Genomic DNA, 21,136 nt, shown 5'->3' with positions numbered 1-21,136 from the left:
TTAGCTTCACAACTGATATCTGGAGCTATGAAGTGTGTCCAGACAAATGTATTATTCACAGCTTAGCTGTTGAAGCGAGGGAAAAGACAGCATCAGATTGGTATCAGTGGATACTCATGGTTGTGATGTCAGTGTCAAAGTATTTACCCGAGAGGTGAGGGTGCATACAACGTGCCCTGAACACCAAATTCTCAGGTTTATCCAGACCAAAGGTGTCAATTTTTCTTTTCTGTCTATATCAGAGGGACAGTATGGAGACACAGTAAAAGAGACAAAGCTGAGATGGTTTGTGCAGAGGAGGGATAGAGAATATTTTGGACAAAGGATGCTGAAGACGGAGCTGTCAACAGGAGGAAGAGCTCAGATAAGATTTGTGGATGAGTGAAGGGTCAGTGTCACAGACGAGGATGCTAGGGATACAGTGAGATGGAGACAGATGATCAACCGCGGCAACCCCAAAAGGGATCAGCCGAAAGGAGGAGAAGAATAAGAAGAGGACTGAAGTAAAAGGATATCCACACAGGAAGTTACCAGCGACAATCCGAGACCACAGAAAGTCTGTGACGTTCAGCAACTGCAGGAATAATGAACGAAATAACTGGTGATGCAAACTGGGTGGGTCCTGAGTTAAACCTTTCTCAAAATCTTTGATTAACGTATGACAGAGTAGTAGATACATTAGAGAGTTACGTAGGCAACCAAGCACCAGCTACAAAGCGATGTGTGAAGAGTGAAACGTTTCCTGTGTGGACAACCCTTAAGATATGTACTGGTCAGAGTCTGAAAGAGGGACTTCTCTTTTTTTAATAACTGTAACGTTCTGTTTGTTAAACTACAGGACAAAGTCTGAGTGATGAGCTGCCGGTTCATTTCTCAAATTTATGTCTTAGAAAGTGGTTAAGCCGACGGAGCAGGGCTGACAGATTTCTTTAATAATGTGGAAAAACTCAGAGGTGCTGTTTAAATTGCACTCATTTTTCTTGAGACATCCCAGGCTTTTCATCATCACTTTCATAAAAGGATGGCTCATTAAATGTGAATGTATTTAAAATGCATTTACACTAAAGGAAAGGGGAAAAGATTTGGAGGTCTTCCTTGGGCAACATTTTTTTAATGGACCAGCCCGCTTAAGATTATACCAGCTGTATGCGGCCAACAAACTAAAATGGGTTTGACACCGCTCTTCTAGATCATGTGCTGGATGTCATGGCAGATGGCTGCCCCTCCCTGAGCCTGACTCTGGTTCTGCTGGAGATTTCTTCCTGTTAAAGGGGAGTTTTTCTTTCCCACTGTCGCCAAGTGCTTGCTCACAGGTTGTCGTCTAATTTGGGGTTTTTCTCTGTTTTACTGTAGGGGCCTTCCTGCTTTTCACCCCTCAACTTCATTGTGGTGAATGGTAAAGTGAGGCCTTGCGAAACAAACACTGAAACATTCGAGGCAACGCTGTCTGAACTGTATCGAAGTTTGGAAGCAATCACCTCTTTCCACAGCAACAGCTACATCCTAGTTTTTTCTATCATATATTGTGAAAGAATGTCACAGGAAAGCTACATATTACACCAGACTCTCAATAATTATGATAAATAATTATGATCACCATGTGTTTTGGAGAAATCCGCAAACAAGCGAAAAAAAATTAAAAACTGGGATCATTGACGATAGCGAGCTGTGTCGCTAATGAAGTGTTTCAGCAAATATTAATGTAACCCTGTTGTTTTGACACACGTGAGGCTGCTTCAGCTGCTTATTAAATCAGTGTGGTGCATGAAAAAACATGTTATAAGATAAAAGTCTGCTGTGCTTCTTGTGGTAGCCACACAGGAGATACTTGTGGGAGATGTTTCGTCCACAGTGGAATGAAGTGTTAAACAATGTAGCTCACGATGCTTACAGAAGATGAATATTATTGTTACACTATCACATGACTAATGTTATTATTTAACTCTTTTGTTACTATTTATAGTAACAAATATTTTTTACTTTTTCCAAGTCCAAATGCAGCACCAAGACCTTTTGGGTCTCAATTTGCTGTGGTCATGTGACTTGAGTGTTTAGAAACATTTGTAAGACTGGTGGGTTTTTGGGTTTTTTGGGGGATTTTGACTTTATTCTGTCTCCTTCGTCCTCTTCCTCTGCAGCTGTCACAGGTTTGGGTTCGGGTGTGGGACTTCATTTCCAACATCCTGGTCTGTGTTCAGAGCTCCAAGGAAAAGTTTAGCAAACTTCCTCCAAACTTGGATGAGATGACGGGTAAACGCGAAGCTCCAGGGAGGAGCTTTGGCTGGCTTAACATAGAGACTGTGAGAAGCTGGGAACAGCTAGTGCAGTTAAAAATATACAAGCTCACCAGTTTGTTCGCTCTTGGTGTTATCTTCCTCCCCTGTCTCTGTCATCATGTTTGGTTTTAGTCTTCATGTCTTTTAGTTGTTTTCTCTTTTACTTTGAACATTAGTTTGCTCAAGCAATTTGTTGCAGTTTTGCTTCATTTTTCATGTTTTCCTTTCTTTTTTGCCCTCCTTTGTTACTGTCTGCCCGCCCTCATTAGCTCCGTGTCTGGATCGAACCGCAGTCTCATCCTCAGTCAGCTCTCTGTGTGTGGGTTTGTGTGTGTCTTGTCTGTTGTGTTTTGGTATCCGTTCACCTTCAGTTCCTACCTGCTTGTTAACACAGTAATCAGCTTTTTAAAATAAAGTTTGTTTGATTTTTGTTCCATTTGCTCAGTTTTTTATGAACTCGTTTTAAGTCTAGAGGTGATAGATCTTTTAGAGCAGTGGCCCCCAGGTTGTGGAATGCTCTCCCTCCATCATTACGTTGCCTTGATTGTATTTATTCTTTTAAAAAGCAGCTTAAGACTCTTTTATTTAGATTGGCTTTTAATTAGATTTGTGCTGTGTGTTTTATTATTAATGTATTTTATGTATTTCTGTTTTATATTACTGTGAAGCACTTTGTGGTTTTTATCCTGTGAAAAGTGTTATATAAATAAATTGATTTGATGTTGATTTGATTTAATCTGCATTTGGGTCCATGTCTGATTCTGGCACAATTAACACATTCGATTTACTTTAGCTGCCATGTTTTTGCTTGGTTCGCTAAGCTAAGTCATTCATGATTTCTTATTTTACGTTGCTGCTTCCAGTGTGCCATTCACTGCAAATTCATTTAGTTGTCACTTTGGTCCCAGTTGCAAAACAATTCCATCAAACTATTTAAACTGACAAGAAATTAGGTGGAAAGTATTTTTGTGAATGCCAAACATTCATAGTTTCTCTGTAAAATCGATGGCTTTCGCCTTGACTGATGGACTCAGTGTTACCGTCCCTACCTTTCCTTTAACTGCTTCTTCAGTGCTGCGTTTTCTCTCTGCAGCTCCAGCATGGCGCAGCGACTCTCGTCCAGCTGCCGCTCAAACACCTGATACTGGTTCTGCTGCTTCAAATCCTTCACACACACACACACACACACACGAATAAAGTAGTAGACAACAGAAGTTGACTTGCTGGAGTTACAGGCAATGAATCACAGGTATTGAGGCCAAGAGGTGTGTGTTTGTGCGCACACGGTGTGGGTGATTTACCTGTTGCAGAGCCATCATTTGTGTGTGCGCCTGTAGTTGAGCCTGTAGGTCTTCTATCTGCTGCATGTGCCTCTGGGTCATCTGTCTGCTCCACTCCGTGTGCTGCTGGGTCAGCTCTGCTCGCTGCTTATCTGCACACACACACACACACACACACACACACACACACACACACACACACACACACAAAACCACATACCGAAAACAAAATCAATGGGCCCCACTGTTACAGGTACCCTTCTGCTGTTGCCATGGTGAAGTGTATCCATGGCAATGGCAACTTCACTGTTGAATTTATAATCTCAATGCAATGTGTATATCGTTGTGCATGTGTGTGTGTGTGTGTGTGTGCTTGCTTATTTTGCTCATGTAGCTGTGTACATGCTATCCAGAGTGTGTTAATGCCTGCATGTGCTTATGCTAATGCTAATGGGTGTGTGTGTGTGTGTGTGTGTGTGTGTGTGTGTGTGTGTGTGTGTTACCCAGCTCCAGGTGGTGCATTGTCTGAAGTCTGTTCCTCTCAGACAGCAGCTCTTCTTTTGCCCGTCTCTCTAACGCCTGCAGCGCCATGGCATGACTGTGTCTCTCTTCGGCTAGCGACTGCGTTTGGGGCTCCTCCAACAAATGAACACATTTTTTTTTTAGAACCACAGCAGCAATTCTTCTTAAGCTCACAAAAACCCATTGTTGCAGTAAACGCGCACACACACTCACAGACCAACATAATGTTGCCTATTCACTGCGGCACTTTCATCAAAGCTGCTAAATTATTCATCACAGAGAAAATCTATGAACGGGCGCGCGTAGGATTTTTAAAAATGACTGTGCATCATGTGCGTACCTGCAGCAGCTCCCTCAGTTTCTTGTTTATCTCCTTTGTGTCTTGGACCTCCTTCCTCAGCTTGTCAATTTCAGGATTCACGTGGCAATCATCTCCCTGGCCTGCCTTCTTTTTCTCTGCCTGCATTGGTGACAAATTGGGAGCAAAGGATTTTTAAGGCTCTCCATGCTGTCAAAGTAATCCTGAGATAATGAGTCTGCAGCAAGAATTAAATGGAGATGCCACTTTTGTTTTAGGATGTGCATACTCAAACAGAATAAATAAGCAGGCTTATGGAACAAATTAGAAGAGCCCTCCAACAATTTAGCATCGCACGCCCAAAAAGTTGAACGGATTACATGAAACATCCCGACTTTAACTTTCTAGAGCGCATCCAGAGCTGTTGTTTCCTACACTTAAAATACAATAAGAGAGACTCTTTTTGCCTCGTAAACACCCACATCTTTTAAAGTCCTCATTCAAGTTTGAAATGCAGGATTTCTGCCATACAGAAAGCTACAAGACAAAGCAAAGGCGTGATGGACACAAAGTCAGGGTCGTGTTCTCAGACTTGGCAAAGATTAGAGTTTACACAACTGTTTTTAGAGGCTACAAATCACTTAACACAGCTAATAAACTGACCTGGATATGTATCAGGTAAATTTGTATTATGTAAATTTAAAATTTAGCATGTGTGTGACTTTTTACCCAGGCCATCTAACCTCTTCTGGAAGCCAACAACTCCGACATACCCCTTGTGCCAAGGGAAGAGAAGCATGGCCTAAGCTTGGCAAAGGGCTGCTGTCCCTGATGCATCCATCTGAGTGAGTGTGTGTGTGATGGTTAAAAAGCGCTTTAAGGCACAGAAGAATAATGTGGCCTGGAGTAAAAATTGCTTTGAGCGCTCCGTTAGAGTAAATAAATACCATGGCAGAGCGTGTACAAACCATCGCTTGGATTATGTGTCACATTTATTAAAGCAGGAAAATCTACAAATGCCTCCTAGGAACAGCACGTTAGTGGGAGATAAAAATGGGCTTGGGAAACCGAGTCAAATTTCCTAAAAACATTGCAGAGACCACTCTGGAACCTGGAAGGACTGGATGGGCCAGTGATAGGAAAAAGGGGGAAATACAAACTGGTGAAGAAGCAAGTGTTCAAATTGGGAGATTAATGTGAATTGCTTTGCAAAGCCTACAGCTTCTGGGTTATCACGTAAAAAGAAAAGCCATCAACAGAGTGTGAGCAGCAGTGAAGAAATCCTCAAATGACTTCAGATCACTACAGACAAGCCAGAACCAATATAGGACTAATATCTCATGGATACAGGCTCAGAGAACAGGATGTAAAACAAGGGTCCCCAATCCCAGTCCCAGTTTAGATGTGTCCTTGATCCATCACAGCTGATTTAAATGGATAAATTACCTTCTCAAAGTGTCTTGAAGTTCTCCAGAGGCCTGGTAATGAACTAATCATGTGATTCAGGTGTGTTGACCAAGGGTGAGATCTAAAACCTGCAGGGACACCGGCCCTCGTGGACTGGGATTGGGGACCCCTGATGTAAAAGACCCAAAACAACCGATGACCCTGCTGAGGATGCAAGTGATGCTTTTCTCCATCATTTAGGATGGAAAGCTGAATATTTTTTTGGGTCATTGGTCTGTCAAAACAGGATGATGACATCATCTTTGCCTCAGGAGGGGAAAAAAATATTCAACTCAACTATGAACATTGCAGCAGTTCCATTAAGAGTTAGTCTAGGGCTGTCAAACCGATTTAACTCATGCACAACATTCAGCCCAATTTGATCCCAAGAGGGCTCGACCACTAAAATCATTACATAATAATAACCTAAAAGAAAAGTCATGAAAATTACACTGTCCATATTTACAAAACAGAGATTTACAAAGGGGAAAATATGTATGTATGTTTCAACAACATGTCTCCCTTTGTCTCAGTTTGCTGTCGTTACAAAGACACCAATTCATCATCAATTGAACAAACGCGTCAGCACGCCTCTTCAGCCAAGCTGGTGTGGCAGGTCGTGGGTTTTCAGCAAGAGCTGCAAAGCTGACAATGATTCAGACCTCTGGCTCAGATGAAAAGAACAGTTTGGACAGCCACTCCCATGATCCCCAGCTTCCATAACGGCACTTCCAGCGGCCGAAATCCCACCGTATTTATTTTAACGCTGGATCCCAGCGCTGCTCTGAGAACATGAGTCACGCAGCTCTTTTGCAGTGAATGAACCTTAATTGCACGTCTCTGTTTTTAAATAAATATGCCTGATTCAAGATATCAGCTATGCTGCCAACCCGCCTGATTATTTTTCATCTGTTCAGGCAAAATTTGAATAATGAAGCCAAAGCAGAATGGCAAAACAGCCTGATTACGTTTCTAAAGAGACAATCAGGGCCAAGCATCACAAATGGGTTTCTATAATTCGATTTGCAGAGGGCTCACCTGCGACTCTAGCTCGGTGAGCTGACCCTGCAGCTCAGAGATCTGAGCCTGCAGCTCCTCCTCCCGGCTCTGCCATCTCTGTTCGCTCTCGGCGACGGCGGCGTTCATCTCTATCCTGAACTCTGCTCTGAGACGATCCTCGCACTCCTCCCTGGAGGCATGCATCAGAACAAAGAGTGAGACACAGCTAACCTACATGCAAAATGACTTGTTAAAATGTCTTCTGGTTATATGCCATCTAACATTGCAAAGCAGTTCCTATTTATTTTTTGCAGCAAACATGCAGAGGAGCATCCAATTCCATAAAGCACATAAATATAAAATCTGAGTTTTATATTAATGCATTGCCATATTAAGATAATAAGATAACCTGTTATACCGTCAGCTGACAGGTCGGTTTTTAATGGGTGTGTTTGAATGAGGGGGAAAAAAAGGACATGTATTGAAGGGGGAACTGCGTGTAAACTGATAGTTTCAAGTGATCAAACACATTTAAAATAAATGCAGAGGGCTGGTTTTTGTTTGCGCATATGCTCTAATTGCTGTCGGCACATGGTGAAAAACAGGCTAATAAAATACATCTGTCGGGGAGGGCAGACTAATTGGTGATATTGATTTAATTTTCATTAATGTGCCGACACCGTTTACCAGCTCACACAGAATTTTTTCTGCTGCTACATCTAATTCCTTGGCGTGCGTTAGCTCTGTTACAACACGGTCCAAGTCAATAAAGTTTATTCAAACTTGAAACGAGCTTCAATTCGAGTGATTTCCTTCCTGACTCTGATGTTTCCCAAAGATCATTTAGGTGAGCGGGGGGGCTGATTACAAGCAGACTTTGTAATGGAAGCCTGAGCAGCTTTGGAAGGTCTGTGTTTGATCTGCTACCTGATCCGGTCCTCTGTGTGCTTCTGGTTTTGCTCTAGAAGACTCCTCTCCGTGTTCATCCGGCTCTGCTCCAGGACTTTTTCCTCCAGCCGATGCCTGTCAGCTTTCAGGGATGCGATCTCTCTCTGGTGCCTGTCCCGCTGCCTCTCGGCCTCGTCCTGAATGCGAGCCAGTCGACTCCGAGCCTGATGGAGCTCTTCCTCCAGACGGGAGCACTGCGGTCCACCCGAGGATGGAGCATCGGGGGTCGCCTTGTCTTTCTTGTCTTTATGGTGGATCAGTGACTCCAACCTACAGATCTGAGATCACAGGAACATATCTCTTTCTCTTCACATGTCACAGGAACTACAGCTGATGTTTTACTCTCAGTTAGCGTAACCTGACTTCTAACCTCACTGGTGGCATCTTTCAGTTTCGTCCTCAGCTCCTCTCTTTCCTTCTCCATCCTGCTGCGTAGCTCCTCAGCAGCTCTCCTCTCCTCTTCCAAACGCACGCACACCTTCATAAAAACATTCATCCTCATCAAAACTATTATTACATTAGCAAAGAATCTCCTTTTTAACACTCGACCCTACCCTTCTGTCATCTTCTTACAAGTGAGCCTAATTAATAATTAGTAATAATGAAGTGAACATGATAAGAGGGCTCAAAGGGTAGGCAATTATATGATAAAATCTTTAAATTTCTACATTTACTGGGAGCAAAAAACGTCTATTAAATTTCTCTTTTGGTTCAATCTGGGGGCGAGAACTCTCCCTAGGGGGGTCACAAGAGAATTAACTGGATCAAAGGAAAGCATTTTTGCTACACAAACATAATCGTTCACAGATTTTTTTCCCACAATCCCTTTCTTTCAAATTACTCTGAAGATATTCAGGTTAAAAAAAGAGGAAACTTTTGTTCAACATCGTCAGTTGCTGACAAGCGACGCAAGCCCAAAATATTTAGAAGCTCTGTTTTAATTAGGCAGCACCCCCGCTGAGGCTCGACTGTGCAACTCAGGCGCTGCGTTTCTGTGAACTTCAGTAACCTGGTTACTGTTGACGCTCCTCGGTGGCCCGAGCCGCGCAAACTTTTTCTCAGGTTTGTGGATTAAATGGGTGAACTTTTGCCTCGACCCTCATGGCTTACGGTATGTGGTTGACTTCAGGCAGGGAGATTTTTACTGTGTTGGCAACGGTTTGTGCTCATATCAAAAATAATTACATCCAAAGAGTGACTGAAACTAAAAATAATGAAGGCTGTGTTTTTCGGATTCCACAGCAGGACGTTTTTAAATTTGAGATGCAAGCAGTGCACATTATAAAGAATCTGTGTCTGGTCCTAATACAGAGCCAGTCTCCTCTTACTTCTTAGCACCATCTCACTGGGTTCCAGTGCAAAATTACTAATGCTCATTTATGATATATAGCCTCAGTTTTTAAATATAGTAGCCAAACAGGTCAGGTCACTAAGTGGTATCAAAAATGCAGCTTCTTTCTCCAGTTTTCCTCTCTAACCTGATTTCTCCTGTTATGATCACTGATGATGTCTGTTAAAGTTAAATGCAGAGAACTCTTTGTGTGCCGACACATGCTGACCTCTTGGTTGGTTTTCTTCTCAGAGCTCAGAGCTTCTTGGACGCCGTTTAATTCAGCCGCGTGTCTCCTCATCACCTCCTCTATCGCCTTCCGCACCTGCTCCTTCAGTCGCTTCCTGTCCTCCTCGGCCTTCTCCGCCAGCCTCTTCTTCTCCTCCTCCAGCTTCAGCTGCACGCCGGCTCTCTCCGCCTCGACCTGTTCGATGTTCTTGTCGAGCTGGGAACGAATGCGGACCCTCTCCACTTCCAGCTCTTTGCGCAGGCGGTCCACCTCTTCCTCCTTCTCTCTCCTCACACGATCCTTGACCTCTTCCAGCTGTCTGTGGTGCGCTTCCTTTTCCTCGTCTCTTTCTCGCCGTATTCGGTTCCTTTCCTTCTCGAACTGATCCCTCTCCTGCTCCCGCTCCCTCCGCAGGCTCTCTCGTTCTTTTTCGATCTCCTTCTGCAGTTTGTCCCGCTCGTCGTCCGCGTGCTTCTGAATGCGACGCAGCTCTTCTGTCTGGGCTCTCACCATCTCTGAGCGCAAACTGGACAGTGCTTCAGCGTGCTATAAACACACAACACAGCACACTCATTCATGCTGTGCTTATATTTTTGTCCACATTGCAGTTTTACCATATGTGCATGTGTATGCGTGCTTACCTGGCGTATCTGCCTGGCGTGGTCGCTGTTGCGGCCGCTGCTCTGCAGCTCCAGCTCTCTGTTCCTACTCTGCAGACGACTCACCTGGCTCCTCAGCTCCTCCATTTCAGTGCACACACACACCTCACAGCCTCCTCGATTCAGCAGCTCCTCTAACACACAAAAGTGATTGATTGATCGTCTATAGCAGAAGCAGAATGGATCATCTGACCAGTTCTGACTGAGGAAGGGTTTGAATTAAAACCCATTACTGTGCAATAAATAAAACTCAGAGTTTTGTGCTGACGGGGTGAGATGCCAGTTTGATGAAACTGTTTGCCTTTGAGCAGGAATGAATAATTTGTTACATTTTCTCTACATATTATGGCAGCGTGAGTGGAAAACTTAATTAACGGCGGGTTTGAATGAGGAATGGGGACGTGCACCTGGCACAGCTTCAGTTTTTGCAAGCTCGCTTCGAGCAGGGCAGGTAAGATTGACAGGTGCGAGAGGCAGACTACCTGCTCTGCTCTGCAGCTCGTCTTCCTGCAGCAGCAGCCGCTCCTTGGCTACAGCGAGCTCCTCTTCAGCCCGCTTGGCCACGCCCTCGGCCTCAGACACACGCCTGCGATCCAGCTCCAGCTCTTCCTCCAAGTCCTGCAAGGGAGGGATAAAGGCCAGGAAGGAGTTTAGCATGAGGGCAATTAAGGTCAGGCGATGCGGAATAGTACTGCATGTTGACAAAAGGCCACGAGGGAATAGAAAAGGAAAAAGAAACAGACGAGAAAGAGAGAGAGAGAGGCTGACAGCAAATTTGACACAGATGAGGGAGGAGGGAGTGAACACAATCAGACAAACAGAAAAAAAAATGAGGGATGAAATGTGGTGAGTCAGGGTGCTGTCTTGCCCAGCTGCGAGCCTTTAATGGTCTGCTGTGAGGACTTACTGCATGTCAGCTCCATGCCAGCTCTCACAGGGCTTCTTAATGCTCATGCGTGAGGTGGTGCAGCGAATCTATCCTGCTCCTCATTAGCAGCTAGTTGGCAGTGGGAATAACACTCAGGGAAGGCAGCTTGTGGTTAGACAAGCAAGATGCCTCCCCCACCCCCGCTCACCCTCCACCCCCCAGCTCTGCTTCTACTTCAGTCCCTTCTTTCCCATCAACACTATTAGCTGGGCGCATCAGAGACAGGAAGCTGCAACATTTCAATTTCCCTTCCCAGCGTTGGATTATGCACGCAGGGACGAGAGAAAAGGCGCGTACCTGTATTCGCTCTTGCAGCTTCACTGTGTTTCTCTTGCTCTCGGCTAGCCTCTCCAGGTGACTCTCCACCTCTGCCTCGGCCCTCTTCACCCTCTCCCGCAGAGCGCTGTGCATCCCTTTCTTCTCCTCCTCTTCCCTCTCCTCCCACCTCTGCCGCTCTTCCCTCCACTCCGCCTCTATCTTCTTCCTCATTTCCTCTCCCTCCTCGTTTAGATCGTTCACCTTTTGCTCCCATTGCTCCCTCTCCTCCTTCACGGCTCGCCTCTTCTCCTCCTCCGCTCGACCCCTCTCCTCCTTTAGTGCCTTTAGCTCCTCCAGGAGGGCTTTAATCCTTTCCTCACACTGCTCCATTTTCCTCTCCTCCTCCTCCTTCTTCTTTTCCTCCTCATCTTCTCTTTGCCTATCCTCCTCCTTCCTGTTTTTCTCCTCATCAACGACTGTTTTCTGGAGCTCCTCGCACTTGGCATCCAGTTGCTGGATCTGCTCCTCAGCATTCTCCAGTTCTTTGCTCAGTCTCAGGTTTTCCTCCTGGGCAACACTGATCTGGGCCTTGGCCTCCTGCAGGTTTTCCTGCGCACCCTGGAGCTTTTCCTCAAACTCTTTTCTTAGCTCTGCTTCCGTTTCACGCTCCCTCTCCTCCGCCTGGATGCGGAAGAACTCAAAGTCCGCCTGCACCTGGAGCCACAGAGGACGAGAGAATAACTCACACATATAAACCTTTGGTAGTGACAACTTTCCCTAAAAAGCACCTAATTTTTCTCCAACAACTCTCGGAAAAGCCTTTCACACTTTGTTCCATGCTACAATGACACTTATGCAATAACAAATGCATGCTTGTTCAAAGGTGTTTCACTGTGCTGAGATCTGGGAACTGTACAGACGGCTGGAGCGAACAGTGTGGACACAGACTATACAAAACATTTGTAAAAGGCCAGACTGGCCAATTAGTAGTAACGCTGTGACATTCACACAATACTCAGTATGTGGCAAAACATCATTACCAGCCTGCAATGTCGAGCTCAGGCAACTCAGAGCCGCAAAAAACTTCTTCAAAAGTCACAAAACCAGAAATCAGAAAGAAACCTCAACATGCAGCAAGCTGCAAACATTATAAACCAAGGGGGGAGACACTGTGTGGGTTTCTTTGACATAGCTCCATATTAGTTATATTAGCTATACAGTTATATAACTATGACTTCTTTTTTTTTTTTTGCAAAATAAGCCTTATTTGAACCCAAAGATTTGCCGTTTTCTGGCATTTATGGAACCCTTATTCTTAATAGTTAGATCTGCAGTAATGTGTGTTGACACTGTTCGATACTGTGATAACAAATAAACAAATACTATATGCTTATTAGCTATCCATTCACTGCTAACATAGACTCCAGGCACCACTGCTTTTACTGAAAAAATGTTCACATGCTAGGAGTTTATAAGGAATAAAATTATTATTTTCCAGAGGTGAATTTTAGGAATTCTTCTGTAACATTGTAATATTTATGCAAAAACAAATATACACTGCAACACTGCTCACTCAGCAGCCACTTTGTTAGCTGTACCTAAAGAGTGCTGTGAAAATATCCCAAACAACATTACACCATCAGCAGCCTGAACCGCTTATACACGGCAGAAGGGAGCCATGCTTTCATGTTTTCGATGCCAAATTCGGACACTATTGCCTCAATGTCACGGCAGAAATCGAGACTCATTAGATCAGGCAACATTTTTCTAATCTTCTGTTGTGCAGTTTTGGGGAGCTCATGCAAACCATAGCCTCAGTTTCCTGTTCTTATCTGACAGTAGTTGCACCTAATGTGGTCTTCTGTTGCTGTCGTCCTTTGTGTGTGTTCAGAGATGCTCTTCTGCATAGCACCTTCTTAACAAGTGGACATTTAAGAAGTTACTGTTGCCTTTCTATTAGCTTGCAGCAGTCCTGCCATTCATTTCTGACCACTGACATCATGAACAAGGCATTTTAACTTCACCTCACTGGATATTTTCTGTTTTTTGGCCCATTTTGTGTAAGGCTTAGAGGCGGTTGTGCGGAAGATCTCAGCAGCAGTAGTCTGATTTAAAAAGTGCCAAAACAAGATAATACTACGAAACTAAAGATGTTAGAGACAAATTTTACTAGCATAAGTGTTATGTTTGTGATTATATAGATGTTATGTCATTTATGCTCATAGGTACCTGTGAGAGATATCATGCAGTGTTTTGACACACTCACATTCTCATAGTTTTTGCACCAGTGGCGCTACGACACTCGTCTGCTCTAAAGGCGATAAGGCTTTCTTTTACTGGCGCATTAATCCTGTTCCAGGTTGTTTGATGTGTGCCACTTATCGTTGTCTGTAGCCTGTTTCACTTAAAAACACATCCCTGTGGTTCATACGTTGAAAGCCTGTCTACGTGAGTCTGGTAAGTTTGTACAGGTGTTTTCTTGTATCAGACCCGCGCTGATCTACATGCTTTGACTCGAGAAAATGACAGTAGGACATGAAAAAACATGACAGATGCCAGACATGCCAGACAGATAACAAGGAAAAACATTTCAAAATAAAAGTTTTAGGTCCCTGTGTGCATTTTTTATGTATTTAGTTGTTAAGACGCTTTTTTGTTTCCCCCCGCGGACTCGATAGGAAAGCCATGTGGGTGTTTACGATTCATGTTGATGTTTTATTGTGGTGCACAGCATATAAATTATGAAGACTGGGTAAAGTAACGGGCTTTCTGAGCGAGGCTGGCTGCCGTAGGTCATGTTAGGGCCAGGTTTGATTTGCTGCCCTCACTGGGAGGTTAGACATTAAATTACAGAGACACAACAAGGACCCCGACCCCCAACCCCATAAACAAGGACTCACACATGCACACACCTGGGCCCCGACTCGCTGCTGCTCATCCAGAGATTCCTGCAGCTCCAGGAGGCGTGTCCTCAGGGCTGACCCCTCCCCTTCGTGGCACGTCTCCATCAGGATCCGGTGCAGCTCGTCGTGGTGGGCGTTGCTCAACGCCTGCAGGGCCGCCTCCTGCTCCTCATTCTTCATGTTCAGAGAATAAATCACCTGGAGCATCAGCAACAAGAGGGCAAAGATTCAAGAGCTGTGCACATTTAAGCCTTCAAGACACAAACACTAAAAATTAGAAAGATATTAATCTATGTTTGCTTGTTTGTGTCTTCTTGCCTCCCTGCATTATTTTTCCACTTGAGTGTTGTGTATATAAGGTGGAGGAAGAAGGGCATCTTCTAAAAAGTGATGTGAAAAACATTTTTTTTAAAATGTTCAACTGTTTTGTTTTGTTTCACTGTATTTTTTCCTCTATTAAATGTGCGAGCCATTGTTAAATAAGCATTTTGACTACAGATTATAAAAAAACATTCACTAAAGCTTGTGTCCATTAAAAGCAGCAGCTTATCCTCTCTTTAAGGGATACATGACACTTTATCTTTGCAGATAAATGCAAACTAATCACCACTCATGGATGTTTTCAATGTTAATGCATTGCTTATGCTCATCACAGTGTGTTGAGTTCATGCTTCAAACTGCATGCCTTTGACTCCCTCAGTCTTGGAAAGTTAATACCAGACTTCTTTGTGATTATTTTGAGGTGTCTTTTTTTCACTTGCTGAATGGTGCTTGAAAAGTCCACATTTGTATCCACTCTACAGATACGTGATATTAGATCACTTACCTCCATAAATAAACCACCAAGTCTAATATTTTTTGACTTGCTTGGTTAACTCCCCTTTTTTTAATCCACCAAAATCTGATGACTTCAGAATCCATCAAGCAACGCAGCAGAGATCCCAAAGGTCAAGAGACTGAAAAAAATGCCCTTTTGTGTAGCACTTTTATTAGTTTTGCAACCAAATGCAGAATATTTGAAACCTGAATGGTGAGTCATTGTTGAGAGATATGGAGCAAATAATGAATTTCCACAATTTGATATGAAAAGATTAAAAATGACCTTGGCCACCTTGTTAAAAATATGCACGTATTGAGAGTAAAACTTCAATATTTTATGAGGGTTTTCAGTCTCATATGAGCAAACCTGGTTATATCCTTATGGCAGCTTTATGCTAACAAATATTACAGCAATACAGTGTTTTATCACGTATATCCTGTTACAGTGATAGAGTCACATATTAAACAGGGGCTGTAATGAGGGCAGGATGTGTATAAACAATCACCTGTGAGCTAAAAGCTAATGTTTCAGTCTGCTTTCAGAAACTATTTCTTCTCCTGGATCTCATCAATATGATGCGGCACCATTGTGATGCCTCACAGCTGGGTTTGAATCCTCTGACCGGCTAGGACCTTTCTGTGTGGAGTGTCGCATGTTCTCTTTCTCCCAGACTCCAAAGGCATGCATGTTAATTTCTAATATAGTGCCATGGCTGTAGCCTGCCTCTCATTCTATGACAGCTATAAGAAATATAAGAATATAAGAAAATTGATGGATGGAAAGTTTTAATAATGTCAGAGGGAGAATATATCCTGATCATCTTGGGCACACAAGGTTGCACAAACCCTCTGTTTGTGAAAGACAGCCAATCAAAAGAGAGTTGGATTAAAGAGAGAGGAGTTCAAACTGGCTACACCAAGAACCAGCTAAAAAAAATAACAATTTTGTACTGTGAATTATGCAAATGTACCATAGCGGAGACCAAAACTAAAACTATAGAAAAGATGGGAAGGGGAGACAGATCTCCAGCCGTTGCTAACACAAAGACCCAGACAGCCATTTACACCTAGATTTGCTAATTAGCCTAAACATGGATGTCTTTGGACTTTTGGTGGAAGCTGGAGCGCTCAGAGAGAACATGCCAACTCCTCACAGAAAGCCCAGAGGATTCAACCCCAGGACCTCCTCGCTGTAAGGCAACAGTGCTCTCCACCAGTCGAAATAATATTCGACTTTAAATAGTAACACTGACAAACTGTGTGTCTGAGCCACGGACAGTCAGGCTTTATGCAGCGATGCCTGTCAGCATGTATGGAGCCTCCCTTCAACCTCTCCATATAGAGCGCTACTAACCTATGAAATACGGCCTGTTTCTCCCCACTATTCACTTTACCCCCTGCGCCATGTCATCATCTCCTCCTGGTGACCCTGACGTCTCACTTATCCACTTGCAGAGGTGTGTGCGTGTGTGTTTGTGTGGACTCACACGCATGCGCGTACTGTATCCGGGAGACACATGGGCTCATATTTTACTCAGACGCCTCTCTGTCTGCAGCTGGTACAGGCCTGCCGGACATTCCCTGTGTCCCTGTCTCTGCCCAGTGTGTGTGTGTGTGTGTGTGTGTGTGTGTGTGTGTGTGTGTGTGTGTGTGTGTGTGTGTGTGTGCGTGCGTGCGTGCGTGCGTGCGTGCGTGCATGTCATTAATCCTCTCTCACACACATTTACATTACCTCGACACTGTCAGTCTCCAGTAATCTGTTATGTATTTATTGTAAAGCAGGTTTTGGTATTGGTGTCAAATGTGAGATTTCTCTATCTCCTGTCCATCAGACGCTGGTGGAGTATGTCACACCGATGTGCAAACTTTAGCAAACAGTGACTCATGACAGGGAGGAATGAAGAGGACTCTGAAACGGGGACAGGCTCTAAGGGGGAGGACGTTCTTTGCTGTCCTCTTTGGCTGGTTTGAAAGTGAGAGCATAGAGAAAAAAAGAGATTTAATGAAGGTTATTAGATAATACCTATTAATAATGCAGACCAGTGGTTCCCATCCTTGGGTTTGGACCCCTGAGGGGTTACAAAGTACACCTGCAGACACCTGAACTTTACACCCAACTCTGTTCGTTAACATGCTGTCGAAACAGCCTGCACTCTTCTGGGAAAAGTTTCCAAATCAGAATCAGAATTTCCACAACATTTTGGGGTCTGACTGCCGGGATTTGCTCCCATTGAACTAAAACAGCACACGTGAGGTCATCTACAAATGGTACATGATACAGCCTAGCCTGCAGTCTGCATGGCAATTTATCCCAGAGGTGCTGGACGGTGTCGAGGTCGAGGCTCTGGAATTTTTCAGCACCAAGCTCATAAGCTAAAAGATGTGAAGACTGATGTCTTGGAAACAGGATCTAAAATGGTTACCACACATTCAGATAGATTTAAGAGGGACCTATTAGTAACTTTGCATATTTGCCATATCGAGTACATCTGAAGTATTGACCTACGAGAGTCACCTTTTCATTCCTCTGAAAATTAATCACATGACCTAATCTAAGAAGGAAAAGTGATCAGCCCAAGCTCACTCAGCGATGTATTAAGCAGCTATCGCTGCTTTATCTTTAGAGTTACAGGACAGGTAGGAAACCGCTGATCTAAATCTGTATGACATGTTTTATCTTTATCATAAAAGCAGTGACATCTATGCACTTGAAAAATCCACTCTTGTTCTATTTCATGCACTCGGGTGGGGGTTGGAGGAGGCTTGCTGCTACTCTAGAAGTTTGCTGCCTTACCTATTTAAAGTATAGGTAGGATATTTATATGTCACTAGCATGAATGAGTCACTTAAGCGGCTCCGTTTGTCTGCTACCGCTGCGCTTACCATTATCTGTTCATTTTTATTCACGCAGACAGTGGCTGCTGTTTAGCGTCAGCTCACTTTAAGGTCAGATTTAAGGAAACCCGCTTTCACACAGTTAAGTAAAACTACTACATGCCATCACGAACAGTATTTATCGGATTTATTTTAGGAGGTGGGATTAAAGACAGCTTCACACTTTGATTCAGCTCTCTGGGTTTAAATCTTTGGCAGTTTGGCCAGAGAGCGGCGAGAGCCCGCCACTGCAAATTCTGCCTCGAGATCCCCTTATCGATCCTGCCGGTCGATAATGTTATTCATGTGGCCTCACAAGCCAGTGCCCGTGCTCATTGACAGTAACTTCATAGTCAGCAAAGCATGAAATTAATATTCTGTCTACAGTGTAAAGGAGAGCAAGAGACAAGGCAGCTGAAACTGGAGTGAGACGTAGACTTGACTCGCTCGGTGCACAGAGGAGAGGTTAGGCAAAGAGACAAAGCAAGCGTGCACACAAACACACACTCTCTTACATCAGCCGCCCTCTCCCACTCTCACACATACCTCCACACATATCAAAGAGGGTACTGGGTGTGCTGGATTACAAAGCAGGGAACACAGCGCCTAGTGTACACTCGATAGGGTAAGTGCAGGAAATCCAAAGACAGAATTAGAGCCACCAGTCTGACGTGTAGGTGTGCACATAAGCACACACTTTAATATGCTACTGTTGATCTCTGTGAGTCATGCAGAGACACTACTCCTCTCTCTGTAGTCGCGTTTGTGTGTGTGTGTGTGTGTGTGTGTGTGTGTGTGTGTGTGTGTGTGTGTGTGTGTGTGTGTGTGTGTGTGTGTGCATGCAACCTTATGTGAACATTCACAACAGCTGGCCTGACACGGTCAGCTCTCAATTCCTTCCCATTGGCTTCTTTTGCCATGTAAACACACTCCGACGTGCTGCTGTTTTATCTTTAGCAGCACCCATTCAGCCAGGGCAGACTGCTCTCACTGATGGGGGGAGAGGTGTGTGTGTGTGGGGGGAATCGTGCAAGTCGGGATGGGTGAGTGGAAGAGAGAGGCAGACGTGAGGAGGTGTGTTAAGTAGAAGCCCATATGTGCGGGTGTGTTTGTGCGTGTGTGCCTCCATGCACACAGAATATGGGTTATTAAATATATAAGGTTACCACAGCTGACCCATTTCCTACTTCCTCTCCTCTGCTCTCCACCCCCCAAACAACTCAAATAAACCATGTGCCACATGCCCAGCATCCCAAAGCTCAGGGGAAACCAAACACACCAAATATGTGTATCGATGATTCTTATATTTCAGCCGCGCTCCGGGTTTCATTTACTGTGGTCGCCCCAGAGCTAAAGCGGGGCTGGCATGGCATGCCATGAAGTTTCAGAGGAGACAAAAACAAGTCCTGGCTTCTGTGGAGGGAGATCAGGGTGGAAAGGAACAGAGGGGCCACAAGAGGCTGAAGGACGGGGCTGGCGAATTCTCCTAACAAGCACAGACACAAGTGCTGACCCCTCATCTGTGTCATCTTTGTTTGCCTGGGCCTGTGTGCATGACAGGAAGTCCTTTTTTTTAAGACACAGAGGTGCATCCACAAGGGAAGATGAGAAGTGCACAGTCATCAGTAACTGTCATAGCTCAACAAGCCATGGGTCATGCCCTGCTTCTGTGAGCATTATTGTGAAGATACAGAGAGGGTGAATCCTCACATGCAGCTGCTGCAGCTGTTAAACTCCCTGATAAACACAGAGAAATGCCATGTTGGTGTACCAAGCTGTTAATTAACTGTGGGGATTCATCTGTTTCACACCACAGTTAATTGATAGCACACCTTTGGAGTCGTTTTTCTCTCTGTTGGTCAGACAAAGAAGCATCACCCTGGGCTCTGGCCCAGCGAGCTGTGGAATTGTTTTAATATCCTAAACGCCCAGATTATAAATTGATGCACGGTGAAGGTAATCCATAAATCTACTGATTGATTAAAATTGCATCAGCTCTAATTGCTGCCTGATGTCTGGTGCTCGGGATCTGCAGCTGTCAGTCACGAAGCTGATCCAAGTTTTCCCGTCGTTATCCCGAGAATGTAAAACGTGTAGACCTATGTACCGACTTTATAGCTTCTATTACCAGCCTGCTCCTTTTTAATTACTATTTATTTATTTATTTTAAACTACGGATTTCATGTGTATTTTCATTTATTTTGACGCGCCGTCCGTGTCTGAGTGTGAGGCAGCCAGCAGATCATCAGTCAGCCTGACAGGAGTGACATCCGGGCGGCGCGCCTCCCTCCCTCTCTCGGTGTCACCGGCGGGTCTTACCTTGGTGAGCTGAGCGATCTTCTTGCACATCTTGCTGTGCATTTGATAGTCGTACAGCTCCTGCTCGATGTTGGAGAACTCTGCCGCAGTCCCGTTAACGGCGGAGCCCGGCCCGGGGGGCTGTGCAGCCTTACCGGCGCCTGAAGCCATAACGAAGCCCCCCAGGGGAACTTCCCAGCCCGGAGGATAGTCAGAAATGATCCCGCCGCCTCGCAGATGAAAATCCCCACCAGAAATCGTGTCAACTTTTTTACTTGCGCATCTCATTCCCCCGTCGGCACACCCTCTCCCGCGAACGGCATCTCGAGTAATCCGCTGCAAAACATTTGGGAGTAAATCGCCGGGGCTCTCCTCGTGCGTTCCCGTTGTTGCCCCCCTCTCCTGCTGCCCGCCCGGTGATCGCCGAGGTCACACGCTGGAAGTCCATCGGGGACGCGCTCGCGCCGACCGACCCTTTCCCTGTTGTCAACGGATTTTTTCCCCTCCTTCTTAGTCTACAGGGAGCGCTGGAGGATGAAGGCGTACAGTCCGACCACCTGTCTCGCGGCAGGGGCGGAGCGGGGCGTGCGTATCCTATGGAACATTACCGGAGACAGCTCGAGAGGCGCACTGCTGCAGTGCTGCCCCGCCCCTACCGGAGCTGCTGTATCAATGCCGATCAGCGCGCGGATGGGAGGTGGAGGAGGAGGAGGGGGTCTCTGGGGTCCAGTCGTGTGATTTTACTCCATCAGTCAGATAAAAGGGAAGCACTGAGGGCAGTGTCAGTTGCTGTGGACTACGAGCACACGATAAACCACATGCTTTGACTGTGGACTGATTTCATTGAAAAAAAAGAACAACTACTAGCACTCACTATAAAGGGTGGATTAGCACAGATGAAGGAACTTCCCACACAGTCATTTGTTTCTTAAACACACTACTTTCCAAGTACACACGCACACCTCGTTGTCTCAAAGAAAACCCTTGCAAGCAAATGAGAGCGCAGTGACTCACTATACGAGTGGACTCCATTTACTAATTATTCATTTCTCCACCTTAAAGGTGTAGC

The 21,136-nt window shown here is 44.9% G+C and overlaps 1 protein-coding gene across 9 annotated transcripts in view; it reads right to left on the bottom strand.

Moving 5' to 3' along the window:
* Positions 1–20,573, bottom strand: part of fam184b (family with sequence similarity 184 member B) — a 31,772-nt gene extending 11,199 nt beyond the window's left edge. For 6 of the 9 annotated variants that reach the window (XM_026171012.2, XM_026171015.2, XM_026171014.2 and 3 more), the window contains exons 1-13: positions 20,089–20,573; positions 14,074–14,274; positions 11,213–11,887; positions 10,470–10,605; positions 9,970–10,121; positions 9,329–9,874; positions 8,140–8,247; positions 7,749–8,047; positions 6,861–7,011; positions 4,419–4,538; positions 4,060–4,192; positions 3,578–3,708; positions 3,326–3,441 (exon numbers count right to left, since the gene is read on the bottom strand). In XM_026171012.2, coding sequence (XP_026026797.2) covers positions 3,326–3,441; positions 3,578–3,708; positions 4,060–4,192; positions 4,419–4,538; positions 6,861–7,011; positions 7,749–8,047; positions 8,140–8,247; positions 9,329–9,874; positions 9,970–10,121; positions 10,470–10,605; positions 11,213–11,887; positions 14,074–14,274; positions 20,089–20,355 — 3,035 coding nt within the window. In that variant the 5' untranslated portion in view covers positions 20,356–20,573. The remainder of the gene's footprint in view (positions 1–3,325; positions 3,442–3,577; positions 3,709–4,059; positions 4,193–4,418; positions 4,539–6,860; positions 7,012–7,748; positions 8,048–8,139; positions 8,248–9,328; positions 9,875–9,969; positions 10,122–10,469; positions 10,606–11,212; positions 11,888–14,073; positions 14,275–20,088) is intronic. The other 3 variants (XM_026171013.2, XM_026171016.2, XM_080302931.1) reach the window with 2 other exon arrangements.
* Between the last annotated feature and the right edge of the window lie 563 nt (positions 20,574–21,136).

Source organism: Astatotilapia calliptera, chromosome 6 (assembly GCF_964374335.1).
Source record: "Astatotilapia calliptera chromosome 6, fAstCal68.1, whole genome shotgun sequence".
Lineage (NCBI taxonomy): Eukaryota > Metazoa > Chordata > Actinopteri > Cichliformes > Cichlidae > Astatotilapia > Astatotilapia calliptera.
This window is presented reverse-complemented; position numbering and strand designations above follow the sequence as displayed.